The 16,068-nt window shown below is 40.9% G+C and overlaps 1 protein-coding gene across 9 annotated transcripts in view; it reads right to left on the reverse strand.

Moving 5' to 3' along the window:
* The window catches only part of osbpl8 (oxysterol binding protein-like 8), a 52,967-nt gene that overhangs the window by 15,407 nt on the left and 21,492 nt on the right, over positions 1 to 16,068 (reverse strand). For 3 of the 9 annotated variants that reach the window (XM_058076959.1, XM_058076960.1, XM_058076963.1), the window contains 2 exons: positions 11,806 to 11,842; positions 9,585 to 9,755 (listed from right to left, as the gene is read on the reverse strand). In XM_058076959.1, coding sequence (XP_057932942.1) covers positions 9,585 to 9,755; positions 11,806 to 11,842 — 208 coding nt within the window. Of the gene's footprint in view, positions 1 to 2,575; positions 2,836 to 4,933; positions 5,097 to 9,584; positions 9,756 to 11,805; positions 11,843 to 16,068 lie in introns of those variants that run through there. The other 6 variants (XM_058076967.1, XM_058076964.1, XM_058076965.1 and 3 more) reach the window with 4 other exon arrangements.

A 16,068-nucleotide genomic window follows, 5' to 3' on the forward strand; every position in this document is an offset into this window, starting at 1 on the left:
TGCACAACTTTCAGGTTGGGAAACAACCACTCACACAGCCATGAGCCGTTATCCTTGCTAATCATACAATCAAATACAAAGAAATGTCATACAGGAGGCAGTTACTGTACAAATGCATCCTAAAGAGATGAGAGTGTGGTGGAAGGTGTTTGTGAGTCATCCTTGACAGAAGGAAAGCCGAAGTTTTAAAGCCGTAAAGTGGAGAGGGATTACCATACAAATGTATGATTACATCACAGAGCACAGAAACCTTGACTTTATGGTTTTTAACATCATTAGAGCCCTGTAGACTTCAAATATTATTCATTGTTTACAACGCATGGTGCACCTCTTATGCTGCCTGGACTCAAAACAGCCGGTACCTAGCAAGCTGGCTAGCTAGACATTAATCAGCTCACCTCAATTTTATTTCTTCTAAACTTAAAAAGCCCAAAACCTATCACTTCCACACAGAATGGGAGGATAACTTTTTTTCCGTGGCTGACTTCTTGCAGTTTTAAAGTAATGTAATGTAATGTGTCAATGTTTTGTTTTGTGCCGCCTTTTGACCAGAATACGACATATCACTTGTATTTCAAAAATAGACCATAGACAACAACCATTCACATTGATACCAATAGACACTTTTGAGTTGGCAGAAAACCAACACATGTGGAGAATATGCGAACTCCAATCGGCCACCATGCAGGCCATTTTATTAGATACCACATTTCTGAGAATCAATGGTAGCTGATGTATATGCAGTAAGGCTTCTTTAATTGCCATTTCAAGTACATAAATACATTGTTGTGATAATTGATAATGACTCTTAATCATTACTATGGTAAATATGGAAGTAGGGTGGAAAAACAGCAGCCTATTTTGGTGGGCTGGCTGCTATCAATATGAAAACAACACATCTTAGCAATTTTGTTATGGAAACAGCCTCTCCAGTGTGTCTAAATCAAAAATATGGCAGCTCCACTCAAACAAAAATTGGGAACAATCCTTATCTGGGGCATGCTTTATTAAGAATACACAACAACAAAGAGTGGAAGTGTTAGGATGGTTAGTCTGGACTTACCATAGGGGAGACTATATTAAAGCAATTATTGGGTAGACTTTTACAGTTCTTCCTTGTTTAACAATACAGTGTACCATAAAGGCTCTAATTGCTGGTGCCTTTATTTGCCTAAACTAAAAACTTATATTCATGATTTGAGCGCATGAGAAAGCTTGAAGGAAAATATAACTCTTTGTCTCACACACAGCAGCAATAGAACCAATGATGTAATCGTGGTAAGGAATAAACTGCTCAGTCAGCATTAATAGCGTGGATGAGTTCCTTGTAAGCAACAGTACAGAAAGTAACATGCATAAAGCTGCCGGATGTAGCCCAGTCATGCTAACGAGGCAGCTAACCTCAGCGCCATCCATGCCTGATTTTTGGCAATACAGCCCACGCCTGTTAAGTGGACCTCCACTTAACGGTGTGACAGAAATTTTTTTTTGGTTTTAAAAGAACATTATCTTTTCATACCGTCATATACAGTACCTTCAAACCAGTTACCGGCACATGACTAACTGACATGTTGGCATTGTTAAAAGGTTTAGGTTTGGAAAATGACCCCAAATGACACATTATTGACCATTACTTCAGCGCTTCTTTGAGCCAGTGCAGACACTCTGCAGAAAGGCTGCATACAAACAAACATGACTCATCAAAATACCCTCATCTGTTTTCCACGCCAACAAATTGAAATTACTTCAAGCTAGACAGACGCCACGAGTGGTGACAGTTCAGCAGACATTTGCAAGGATAAAACAAAGTGTGACTGCAGCAGATGTTGCCTGCTACATAAAAAAAACAAAAACGTGCCTGTTAGCATGTAAACTAAGGAGGCACTTCGGCTGTGAGTGTAACTGGGAGACAAATACAATGACTCAAGTATTTGCTGGAGGACGCGCTAATTATAAAGGAGAAGGTGACATAAAACACACTCAATTAAAAAGAATGATAACATTGTTGGTCCGAGTGAGCACATGACTACAATCCACACATAAACAACATTATTATGTACAGTACACAACATTAACAACGACTACTAATCTTAAAATCAGGGGCATAAAAAACAACAAATGTATTGTCCAACTTGACATTGTCCAACATACATCCTTAACTTTATGTTGCAGAATATTATCTTGTTTTTGTTTTTTTCTGGGGGGGGGCTCAGGGCTCAAGGGTTGGTAAGTAATGTTTACTTTAAAGCCACTGTAATAAGATGAAATACAAGATGCACATACTGCACTGCACGCTCCTAATGCAAACACAAGGTTTCCAGAAGTTAATGCAGGGTTGCCATGGAAATAGCAGTGACGCTATTCTCCATGGTAGAGTTCACCATACCGTCCAACTTTTCCATTCAACATGAGCTCTTTAGTGAGGCAGTGTGTGTGTTGAAAGCGCAACAAATGACCATCACACTAACAGAAAAACTACCATATGACTCAGCAACTCTCTATTCCAAACACGTGTCAATCACAAGGTGGAACCAAACTACATCTACCTACTTCCTAGAAAGCGCTGACAACCCACCTGGCAGTGAAATGGGCGACAGCTCATTATAGCCCCCGAAGGAGGCATTGCGGATGAGTTTGCGTCCGTCCGGGTGCGGAGGTCGCAGCGAGGTCGTGCCGCCACACGTGGAAAAACGGCGGCGCAGCAGGCCCTCCTCCTTCATCATGGGGCCGGCGGGTGGAGAGGCGGGTGATCCGTCGGTTGAGGGCGGGACAAAAGGGTAGGGTGTGGTTAAGAAAACCCAAGAGTAGAGGGTCAAGGGGAGTCCTGGGTTGATGCTGCCAGTGAGAGGAGCCAGTGGACCAAAAGAGACAGAGAGAGCTCAGACTCTAGTGCTGTATTGTGTCTTTCCTCGACTGCTGCCTGTCTTTCTCCCTAATGAACACTCCAGACTGAGAGTGAGAACACACGCAGCAGCCTGTAAATACCTCACAGCCCCTCCTACTCACTCCCCTCCGGATGGGGAGGAGAGCTGCATGCAAGTTGGAAAACAGACCGATGCTAGAGCTTCATGCTTGACCAAGGACGCTGATTTACATCGTTTCCATCCAGCTCAATCATTTGTTCATCAAGTCATGTACGGCCCCTTCATGTATATTAGCATTATGGGGGTGGAAATAGAATACAAAAACAGCTTCATCCTAAAAGACTAATTGTATTTACAGTCAAGTTGCACACACTGCCAGATTAACACAAATACTCTAGTTATAGCTGATGCTGTGAAAACTAATTATATATAAACACTTTCATTTTTTTACCTTAATCCTTACACCTTGATACATAAAGATCTGGTGCATATTAGAAAGTGGAAAGATAATTGTCAGGTCTTGAGCAACAGCAACGGCAGAACCAATGTTGTAACACTGGTAAGGCCTAAACTGAAAACTAATAATGATTAGCAGTGCACGAGAAAGCGTCTTTTTATGAACAAGTATGTCGCACAATACAGCAGCAGTAGAACCAATGTTGTAATCGTGGAAAGGAGTAAACTGCAAAGTCGGCTTTGATAGTGCTGATGAGTTCATTGTGACCAACAGTAGAGAAAGTGACACGCATGAGTTGGACAGCGACAAACTGAAATTGTATGTAGATAGAGGTAGATAAAGGTAGATGAAGCTGCCGGATGTACACCAGTCGTGACACTTCAAAAGTAGCCAGTGCTGTCAGAAGGTGTTTGACGAGGAACAGTTAAGTAGAGCCACCTACGGTGAATGGCGGTTATTAACTTTTATTGGCCACACACACACCAGGCAAATATCAGAGACTCTGACTCAATGAATAGAAGCATTAACTGCACCGTTTATTATAAACTGTATGTGCAGTATATGTAGAGTGTATTTGCATATATCATCAATCAAGATGATATTAATGCTGAGTTTGGACTGACAATGGAAGACATTTTTGGTTTGATTAGTTTTTAGTTCCACGTTGTTATTTAACATTTCAAATCTTCAACCCAGAAAGGAAAGTTTGAACCACTTCGAACTACGACCTACGTATGTAGTGTAATTCATTATCTGAAATGGTTGTCGGTTGTAATGACATGTATTTCACCAACTCTGAAGGTTTAGCATACAAAATAAAATTACTTTTCCATTTTTATTAGGGTTGTCACAAGATATCGATAAGAACGTGAACATTTTTCTTTCAGAAAAAAAAACGGACATGTGAGTACTAGGCCTACGATGACTACGACGACATGACTCAATCACACAATAAATTAAAATAATAAATACAATTTTGTGGCATTGGTTCACTTTGTGCATTGGTTTCAGCGCCTTGGCATACAGTCTTTCATCTCGGTGGGCGGAAGCGGGGCCGCTAGCATACACACACGGAGTGCAGAAGATAATAGAAACCAAATTAGTCTCATGAAGTCACTAGTTCTTATTAAAGTTACCATATAATGTCTTGCATCTCCTTCGGGTTAGTATAAGTCATGTTGTGACCGCTTTTGTACAGTCATTCATACATGGAGGGTGGGAAATGTTGCATATAATCTATACAGGGCTAAAAAAAAAGGTGACCTATCAATGGTACTGTGACCAATGGAGTAAATTTCTTGATACAATGCAACTCCAGTATTACTTGTTGCAAACAAGTGGTCACATGCAGATAAACAACTCCAGTTTCCTAGTAGACCCTGTAAGCCTGGGATTAGATTTAAACAAAGAAGCTTTATGAACGCTGTCATCCTACGGACGTCTTCTGCTGCTATATTCCACTTAACTTGTGGACAACTGTCATTTATTACATTTATGGTCATTTCCTTTACTTCCTTTACTACCTCGAGTACAATTATGATTGATAAAAGTTGCAAAAGACAGCCTTTTCGTATAAATACAGCCTAATCTCCTGTGATCAAAACATGCTTACTTTAGATCCACACCGCGTCAGCCCAGACAAGCCTCCGGCCATCCAAGCCGATCCAAGTCCTTGCAACCACGAAATTTCCCATCATACCGCCCTGTTTTACTTCCACTTATGCCGTATGGCTCTTCACTGTCAAGCAGAGTCTCCTCTCTTAGGACTCTTCACATTCATTGGATGAGATCATAGGTAAAAAAAAGCAGCAGTGGATTGAGATTGGCCGAGGGTGAGGATAAAGCCCGGCCTCCTAACTGCCATCTTGTTAGCCCCGTCTAACAGGCCATAATCCCACAAGATGAACCTTAAATCCATGCTGACCCCAGCTGCTCTTTGTTGCCAGCACTATTTATTAACCTCATCCCTTCCGTATGCCGTTTATAAACAGTACACTGCACAACAACACCGCAGTGACAGAACCAAGGTTGTAACACTGCTAAAAAGTAACAGCTGAGTGGTGAAACCACCATTTCAAGTGCATGCAGAGGTACATAAATCTACCAGATGTAGCAGCTACTACCATCAAGAGGTTTCGTACAAATCAGTGCTTTTTGACGAGACACTAATGAGAGAAACTGACAGTTACAGGCTGACCCCAGCTGCCCTTTATTGCAAACACTATTTATGGACCTCATCCCTTTCTATGGATTTTCTCAAATAAGTAACATTTTTAATTTTCGAAAAGCTTCTAGGTTTCTTTTGGTTTCAGTGAGTCATAATGAAAGTACTTGGCAGGCAGACCATGGAGAGTCACTCTGGTGATTAGTGATGCACTCCATGCACTCCACCAACAAAAACATGACATGCTTCATTTTAAGCTACAATACTCACTGCTAACGTGTTGACAATTGAGGAAAGAGTTTACCCTTCAGTCAGTAGCAGACCTCACTTCTAAAAAAAAAAAAAAACCCCAGGCCCTTAATCATTAAAAGATGCCAATAATCGCATGGCACATATAGACAAACAACCATTCACTTTTTTGTCATGTTGGAGCAATGCAAAGTCCACACAGAGATGTCCAACAGAGATTCAAACCCAGATCATGGGAACCAGTAGTAGTCATAGTTATGATAGGATCCATAACTATGTAATATTTGTATTAAGGCTGTCAATCAATTAATTGTGATTAATCACACCCACAATTTAACTCGATTAATCACAATCAATATTTTTTTCTCTATAATAAGAAAGGATGTAAATCTCCTTGCGGAAACCGATTTGGTACACATTGCACAACTCGTATTTGGTCCCAAGTGCTAACGTGCATACAGTACAGTATATGTGTGACGCACCTCTCCAGGCTTGTACTGGTGGATGGTGGCTCTATTTTCATTTAGCGGGTTTAATTTGATGTTGTTCCTGTCGTAAGTTTACATAATACATTTTAAATAAGATACATTAGATTGCTATAATGTACGGATGTTTTGCTGACGTGTTGAAAATCTCTCCCAGTGACTGGCTAGCATACTGCTAATGCTATTTAGGTCAATTCTTGTCTTCGGTCATGGTCACATTGACAAAAGCCTCCAAATAGCTGTCCTCGGCTATGCCTGCCAGGAGCTAGCAACTCGTCACCCAAATTGTAACTCGCAGTTCAAAGCAAAAAGATCAACCAGAAGACGGTTCACGGTTAAAAAATAAAAAATACTCCTTAGTTGAGACACGAGAATCTGAAATGATAAAGGAAATATTTACACTGAATTCCATTAGACTCTATTACTGAGGTTGTTTTATGAATTTATGATGTACAGTCAGAGCTCCTCATGTTTGCTGGAGCAGCAGATCGAAGGATGTAGTGGAACCCGATGAGCAGCTTGGCAGGGCCAGAATAAAAACTGTGGGGGCATCTGGGCTTTTTGGCACCAGTCCAAGATATGTGCCATCTTGGACAATATCTCACACCGCCTACTTAACACACTGTGTCAGACGCTCAAATTATTTATTTTTCCACCTTATATTTGTTCTCACATACCACAATTCATGGTATGCTGGAGCCTATCCCAGCTGACTTCAGGTATGAGGCGAGGTACACCTTCATCTGATTACATTTTGATTTTATTTTAATGGCCAATGCTAAATACAGTATCTCCCCATAGTAGTCAATGGGAGCTTGTCAAGTCATTTCCTGCTGTTTGTACTCCCTCTAGTGGCGTAAACCGGCAACCACATGGATAATAAAAGGTTCCACTATAGCAGGTGTGTATATACTATGGGCTTGGGCTCTGATATACTGTATATATTTTGGCCCTCCAGCATATTTGAATAACACAGTGAAAGATATTTAAGGTGAGTAATCTTAACATAATGTATATAGACGTATATACAGTGAAGAAAATAAGTATTTGAACACCCTGCTATTTTGCTATTTCTCCCACTTAGAAATCATGGAGGGGTCTGAAATTTTCATCGTAGGTGCATGTCCACTGTGAGAGAGATAAACTAAAAAGAAAAATCCAGAAATCACAATGCATGATTTTTTAACAATTTATTTGTGTGATACAGCTGCAAATAAGTATTTGAACACCTGTGTATCATCTAGAATTCTGACCCTGAAAGACCTGTTAGTCTGCCCATTAGAAGTCCACCTGCACTCCATGTATCATCCTGAATCAGATGCACCTGTTTGAGGTCGTTAGCTGCATAAAGACACCTGTCCACCCCATACAATCAGTAAGACTTTAACTTGTAACATGGCGAAGACCAAAGAGCTGTCCAAAGACACCAGAGACAAAATTGTACACCTCCACAAGGCTGGAAAGGGCTACGGAGCAATTACCAAGCAGCTTGGTGAAAAAAGGTCCACTGTTGGAGCTATCATTAGAAAATGGAAGAAGCTAAACATGACGGTCAATCTCAATCGGAGTGGAGCCCCATGCAAGATATCACCTCGTGGGGTCTCAATGATTCTAAGAAAGGTGAGGAATCAGCCCAGAACTACACGACAGGACTTGGTCGATGACCTGAAAAGAGCTGGGACCACCGTTTCCAAGGTTACTGTAGGTAATACACTAAGACGTCATGATGTGAAATCATGCATGGCACGAAAGGTTCCCCTGCTTAAACCAGCACATGTCAAGGCCCGTCTTAAGTTTGCATATGACCATTTGGATGATACAGAGGAGTCATGGGAGAAAGTTTTATGGTCAGATGAGACCAAAATAGAACTTTTTGGTCATAATTCCAATAAGCGTGTTTGGAGGAAGAAGAATGAAGAGTACAATCCGAAGAACACCATCCCTACTGTGAAGCATGGGGGTGGTAGCATCATGCTTTGGGGGTGTTTTTCTGCACATGGGACAGGACGAGTGCACTGCATTAAAGAGAGGATGACTGGGGCCGTGTATTGTGAGATTTTGGGGAACAACCTCCTTCCCTCTGTCAGAGCATTGAAGATGGGTCGTGGCTGGGTCTTCCAACACGACAACGACCCGAAGCACACAGCCAGGAAAACCAAGGAGTGGCTCCGTAAGAAGCATATCAAGGTTCTAGCATGGCCCAGCCAGTCTCCAGACCTGAACCCAATCGAAAATCTTTGGAGGGAGCTCAAACTCCATGTTTCTCAGCGACAGCCCAGAAACCTGACTGATCTAGAGAAGATCTGTGTGGAGGAGTGGGCCAAGATCCCTCCTCCAGTGTGTGCAAACCTGGTGAAAAACTACAGGAAACGTTTGACCTCTGTAATAGCAAACAAAGGCTACTGTACCAAATATTAACATTCATTTTCTCAGGTGTTCAAATACTTATTAGCAGCTGTATCACACAAATAAATTGTTAAAAAAATCATGCATTGTGATTTCTGGATTTTTCTTTTTAGTTTATCTCTCTCACAGTGGACATGCACCTACGATGAAAATTTCAGACCCCTCCATGATTTAGATGCACAAAATGTATTCATAAGAATGAAACAGTCATCCAACAGGTCAGTTGAATGCTATTATATTATATTTTATGTCATTTCAGTAAAAACAAAATGTACAGCAATCCTGTTCCCCAGCAACACTTTCAATCCACCAGAGGGCGCACAAGACCAAAAAGCACAAGAGAATCACTCAATCTCATTTTACACTGGAATTAACTTTTTTTTGTAGGTAAAAGAAAAAAAAATCAAAATTTCAACTAAAAACCCAATCCTTTTCTTAATTTCAAGCAATCCCAACAATTGAATGAGCAGCAGGCAGGCTGCTATAAACCACTTCAGACTGCATGAGTCATTGTCTGGGAGGAAGGTGCAGACATGAGTACAACCCCAACAGCTGGCTGCAAAAATGAGGTCTTTTTAAGGTTAATCACTCCATAAATAAAGTGTGGGTAATATGTTCATTTTGTTGCATGAGAGTCCATGTCCATAACCTCGGTGCTGTGACTGTGATGCTATTCTGATCAACCAATTCCAAATGTAAGACATTTGATGGCACACGTAAAACACGCTGCATTTTTAAAAGTGAAAATAGTAGACTTTCCTGATTAAGTCATTTAAGTAATTTTTAAAAAAATCGATCATGAAAAAAATCATCAATGAAAATAATTAGATTTTACATTAATTAGTTTAGGCACACAAAAAATGTGACTTATCACAACAGGTCCAAACGTACTGCATTTATGTAGCATCAAGAATTTATGTAGCATCAAGACTCCATGCCGTGGAACGTTCCAAACTCACCATGGCTATAGCTGACACCAGGGCTGAGTGACGAGGGAGAGGCTATGTGTTCCCGGTTGGGTGTTTGGAGGCCTGCCTCCTTCTCCTTCTCCTTGTCCCGTTCCTTCACCTGGCGCTGGCTCATCCTGCCTGGTGTCAGAAGGACCGTTTCATCGCCGGACACTATGGCTGCTGCAAACACAGACACATGTAGACATTGGAATCCATCAATACTCCATCAAATTGGGACATTATCTCTGTATGACGTGTATGTGTATAACGTTACAACACCACGTTGTACTGTATAATTAAAGGGTCCTCACATATTACACTATATTTCCGCATGATAGAGGTGTCCCGAGACACTGAACTCACAAGACAAGACATTGAATAAAATTGGGTTGAGAACGAGATGAAACAAGATTTTAACGTTACTTTTTTTTTTTTTTTAAAGCACAAAGAAAATGACTTGACTGGACAAACAAAAACAAAGCTGGTGCATTTTGAAATGATTACTGTTCCACCAGGTGAAGCTAGCTGATATTATTGTCAGCACTGTTTGAGAGCAAATAAAGCACTAATGTTATTATAAATAACAATAATAATAATATATCATAATAATGCAATATTTCCTTTATGTCATCTTTCACTCTGTAAAATTGTGGACTTGTGACATGTATTTTATCACAGGTAATTTGTACTGTCTATATAACATTTGGAGCATTTCTTGAAATGCTGGCTTTTCAATTGTTAAAGAGCAGCAATTCATTTGCAATGTGGCAACATCAGGCCAATGGGAATCTGGACCAGTAGCAAATGTTACACAAAAAAGAGAGCACTGTGTTGCCAATACAAATATAGACATCCAAAGTCAGCATCCTCTCATGATCATTTGCTAACCGCACAGTCTCTCGTCTGATTCAGCTCCATGCCGCACCCTCTGCTGGTGTAAACATGTCATTACACAGCCAAAATGAACTATGGTACATACAAATTAGTAGTAAGGTTTCATTATTACCAATTATTGTGTGGGGATGCCTGTTTGCAATTCAAAATTCCATATATGGAGCCAATATATGAGAGATCTTGCCAGGCTTGGATGAGTGAGACCTTTGCATTGTATATTAGCATTTTTGTAATAATCTTACCATGAATCATGCAATGAACACCTCAAATCAATTGACTGCTAAATCCCCTTTCGCCGCCAAAAGCACATCGGCGCCATGGTCTCTAATTAACATTGCCATGACTGCATATGAGGTATCATGAATGGTCAGAATCCAGCAGGTTCACCTACCTCTGCATGCACTGTAATATGTTTCAACCAGCAGACCCTGCTGGTATGTCACAACTTACTTTTACTTTGTTTCAGCTGTATTAATGCTATCTGAGTAGCTTGCTCCAGACGGGTATCACAACATGGGTTCTGTTGCTGCTTGTTGCAGTGTTTACAATAAGCTACCATTTTCTTTCCACTTTCTCATGCACTCAAAAGAATTCCATTAAGGTCCCCTACTCTTACTTATACTACCCTACTTCTTATTTATAGGTACGCTATATAACCACAACATTTACGGTAATAATACAATTCTATAGTGTATTGGGGGCTTCTGTGACTAACACCTGTCTCAGCTATCAGGTCCAGTTCCTACACATATGCAGCCGTTATGTTGCGCGTTTCATCTATACCAGGGGTCAGCAACCCGCGGCTCCAGAGCCGCATGTGGCTCTCCAGTCTCTTTGTTGCGGCTCCCTTTGCAATGCTTGAATATTTTTTAAGCACCCGAGTGGTGAAAATGCACATCTTCGTTATGAGTTTACAAAAATCCAACTTTGTGTGAGACCATGAATGCATCCTGACTGAGTTCTGACTGGTGACTGAATGAGCAGACAGGATGCTATCCAGTTCTCTCTGACAGGTTAACATGAAGGGAAATGAGTAATACTTTGAGTTATTTGAGTTATTAATTATTATTAATGAGTTATTTGACGATTCTAAAAAATAAATTAGAGCTCATTTAAAAACAAAAGTTTATCTCCAGTACTAGCAAGAGTACTCCAACTCGTCTTTTTTTTTTTTCCCTCCAATGTTGTTTTAAACATACAACGTTTTGCGGCTCCAGGCTATTTTTCTTTAGTGGGCAAGTGGGTGAAATGGCTCTTTTCATAGTAAAGGTTGCCGACCCCTGATCTATACCGATCGTTGTCATGTTTGCACAAAAAATAAAGTGTATTGGCTTACCGGAGGTGGCATGGGGCTCTCTCAACTCTGTAAGGTTCTAACAGGTATGAAGGGTAGAGAGACGGGGAAGAGGAATACAAGAAAGAGGAAATGGACAGCGTGAAAAGGAACGAGCAAAGGATAAAGTTTGTGAAACAAATAGATAGACAAAGCGGGGTGAGGCGGCGGGTGGCATCCACCATGCGTTGTCGACCCGATGATGGCAGACGCATTTGTGTGCAGAGGCATCAACAGCAGGAGGGGAAGCCGCAGCCAACGAATATAATAAAATAGACACAAAAAACACAATGGAAAAACAGACATTAGTTTAACCAAAATATGAACCGGGGATACAAACATGTGACATGATGGAAAGGGTATGGCTAATGACGACAATGGCTAACCACCTCCTTGATTTTAATTGACCTTTTATAAAATACATTTCTTTGGACTCATTTGACACATATTACAGAGTACTCAAAATAATTTCAATCTCAGTTGGACTTTCTACACCTGGAAAACCGGAGGTCACCGTCAGGATTCCCAAAATCCTCAATCAGACAAAACACAAACACTGGCAGCTCAGTGAGCCCAAAGACAAAGCCACCGATTCCAATGATTGGATATTACTCGGTTAATCAGGAAGAGAAAACCTACAGAGGATGCCTCGTGATTGGTTCCAGCCTTTAGAGCCACTCGCTGAGAGGATCAACGACTACTAAGAGGCGCTTAAAACAATAAGGCGAAAGGGATTAAGAGAGCTGTCAATGAGCGTCAGAGGTGGAAGCTAACAGTTTGTGGGACGGCATCAACATATGAAGAGCTTGCAACCAAAAGGCGCTAAATCCAATTTTCACTAAGTTGCATGTTTTTCATGAGTTTAATAGACCTATGTCATGTGTATCCAAATCACATATTTTGGTCTTGAAATCATTTTAAAAAATATGAAAAAAAAGTTATATGAAATTTATGCTTTCAACCAAAAGGCGCTATTTCCATTTCAGATTTCAACCAAAAGGAGCTAAATCCCTTTCTTTATTCTTTATGCTGATTGGCCCAAGTTTCCCATCTATTGATAATCTGACCAATCAGAGAGAAGAATACAGTTGGCACTGCACATACAGAAAGCCAGTATCAGTGCGCATCCTGTTTTGTTTGTGTACATTAAGTACATGTATGATAGTTACAGTATGTTATGCAATTCAGGAGAACACAAATTGTGTTTTTACAGTATTCTGTAACATGGAAGTTTTTTTTACGCCATAAAAGGCATGTCTCTACCTTGACACCTCCAACTTTCATGAGAAACATTATTTTACTTGTACTAAAAAACATACAATGTAAAGAGTTTGTAATGAGATGATTTTTGTCACTGTCACCTTCATGGTGCAGTCAAATATGAGCACTGCTTTTAATAAAATTATTGTCTGCAAATTGTTATTTTTCATGTGTCGCTCTACTGCAGCCTACAGGTTGAATGCACCTGCAATGTATGACATGTCTTGTACCATTGTCTTGTATAATTGGGTATGTTGAGTTGTGTTAAAGCTGATCATCATGGAATGTGGATGATGTTAATGTGTGCTATAATATCTTAACAAAATTTTGTCAGTAACTGTGTACTAGTGGTAGGTTATAACATTTTGTTTCTGTAATGTGTGAAGGTGAACGAGTGCATGTGTGTGTGTGTGTGTGTGTGGGTGGGGGGGGGGGGTGTTTTATGTTGAGAATGGCTTCTGTGTTGTAATTATTTTATTAGCATAGCACATTAAAGCACCTTACATTCTTTTACAACAATGCCATTGAAGAAGTTAAAGGTGACTTCAAATTTATTTCAGCCAAAAGGCGCTAAATCAGAAAAAAAAATTAAATAAAAAAAATATATAAAATACATGGTGTGTGCAGGATTTTTATAGCATGCATTTTTATGACCTATATTGATAGCTCTTTCATTTGCAATATAGACTTGATGACCAAATAGATTGATATGTGCGTAATTAAAAATCATTGATTTTCTCAAAATCAGTCAAAATGGATTTAGCGCCTTTTGGTTGCAAGCTCTTCATATAGTGGTTTTGCTACTGAACCTTGGCTGAGCTCATTGCTATGCTTGTGTTGTGAAACTGCAAACTGAAGATGATAATAAGCCAGTGTTTACACTTTTTCCCCCACTCTGGAAGCCCCTTTCACAAGAAAAATACTAGGTCACCCGGAAAACGTCAAGCCTGTCTCTCCCTCCCTTGCAACGCCCCTTCCTATGCTGTGTACAGAACATTGTGCCATTTAACTGTATTTTTTATTACTGTATTTTATGTCCTTTGTGTGTTTTGTGTACAGTGTGAGTGACTAATGTAGGTATAAGTTCCGACGCTGCAGGAATGCAACTCGCATGGTATTTATAAATTAGCATCATCTCTTGCATGCAGCCTTGAGTACAGCACACTCTCTATAAGATGATGAGTGCTTACGTGGTATAAAATACCACATATTACATAATGGGTAAACATCTCTCAGAGCTTACACCGTCTCTGGCCCGTTTATTTTAGAACGAGGGGATAAAAACAGCCCCTTTTTCTCTATCATGCAAAACCTAAACACTCTTTAGGAGTTTAGTTTCTGGTCTATTTTAGCATTGTGGTTTGTGTGTCAAATATAACAAGTATTATGTACACGCAAAGATGTGACTCAGGAAGAAGAGAGACATATTTCATGCAGCTGAAAAGATGAGTCATCTTGTCTTGTCAGTTATTTGTTGGCTTAGACCAGGGGTGGGCAAACTTTTTGACTGGCGGGCCGCACGAGGGGCCAGACTCGATATTTTACACGTAAGAGGCCACCTGGAATGATTGAATGATTACAAACTTCCCCACTGAGGGACAAATAAAGGCATATCTTAAAATATCTTAATTGTATCTGTAAACGTGTCATGCAATCTGCTTTATGGGCACTTTGAGATCATTTATTGGATGTAAAGTGCATTATAAATTTATAATAATAAATGCATTATTATTTATATTATTATTATTTATTATTATTAATTGTATTATTATTATTATATGCTTGTGTCCCTTTTTTCAAGAGCACTTTGTAAATAACAGACCACATCAAATAACGAAATTATTGTATCTGTAAAAGTATCATGCAATCTGCTATATGTGCACTTTGAGATCATTTATTTGATGTAAAGTGTGTTATAAATTTATAATAAGAATATTTTTTATTATGTTATATTATTATTATTTGTTATTATTATTATTATTATTATTATTATGTGCCTGTGTCCCTTTTTTCAGGAGCACTTTGTAAATAACATGTCACGGCTTGGTTGGGCCAGGATCCCAGACGCGGAGGCAGGAGGCAGGTGAGTTCAGTCAAACAGTTTAATGAGTCCAAAAGGGTAACAAAAGGCGATGGTGTGGAAAAGGGGTACACCATGGAAAAATAATATATATATATATAGAGCAGGGCTGGTGGAGGCTCGAGCCGCTGAACGCATAAACTAGAGAAACAGGGTTTGGAAGCATCGGGTGACGAAGGCGAATAATCCAGCGACGGCCAGCAGTTAGAGGTGAGCTTAAATACCGGACAGGGGTCATCAGCTTCAGGTGCGTTCAACGGCTCCGCCTCCAGCCAGGTGCAACGGATCTGGAGTAACAGAAAATTACAGGAGGGAGAAAGAAGCACAAACAAGGGCAACCGGACGTGACAGTATCCCCCCCTTAAGGATGGGCGCCACCTGGCGGCCTACCTGGCTTCTCCGGGAAGCGGCTGTAAAAGTCAGAGAGCAGTTTAGGATCCAAAATGAGGGCACGAGAAACCCATGAGCGGTCCTCGGGGCTGTACCCCTCCCAGTCGACCAAGTACTGGAAACCCCTGCCCCTTCTTCTCACATCCAAAATGGCCTTGACCGAGAAAGCCGGGTGGCCGTCTATTAGCCTGGGAGGAGGTGGAGGCGCCTCCGGAGGGCTGAGGTCGCTGACGCTGACAGGTTTAATGAGGGAGACGTGGAAGGTGGGGTGTATTCCCAGGGCATCTGGGAGGCGCAGCAGGACAGAGGAGGGGCAGATGACCCGTTCCACAGGGTAAGGACCGATGAATCTGGGCTGTAGTTTCCTGGAGTTTGTGTGGAGGGGCAAGTCCCGAGTCGACAGCCATACCCTCTGGCCAGGTTTGTATTCGGGGGCCGGCAAGCGGTGGCGATTGGCCAGACGCTGGTTGCGCTCGGCTGTGCGTGCCAGGGCCTTCCGGGTGTTACGCCAGGCCAGGCGAGCACGGCGTAGGTGG

This window comes from Doryrhamphus excisus, chromosome 7 (genome assembly GCF_030265055.1).
Source record: "Doryrhamphus excisus isolate RoL2022-K1 chromosome 7, RoL_Dexc_1.0, whole genome shotgun sequence".
Classification (NCBI taxonomy): Eukaryota; Metazoa; Chordata; class Actinopteri; order Syngnathiformes; family Syngnathidae; genus Doryrhamphus; species Doryrhamphus excisus.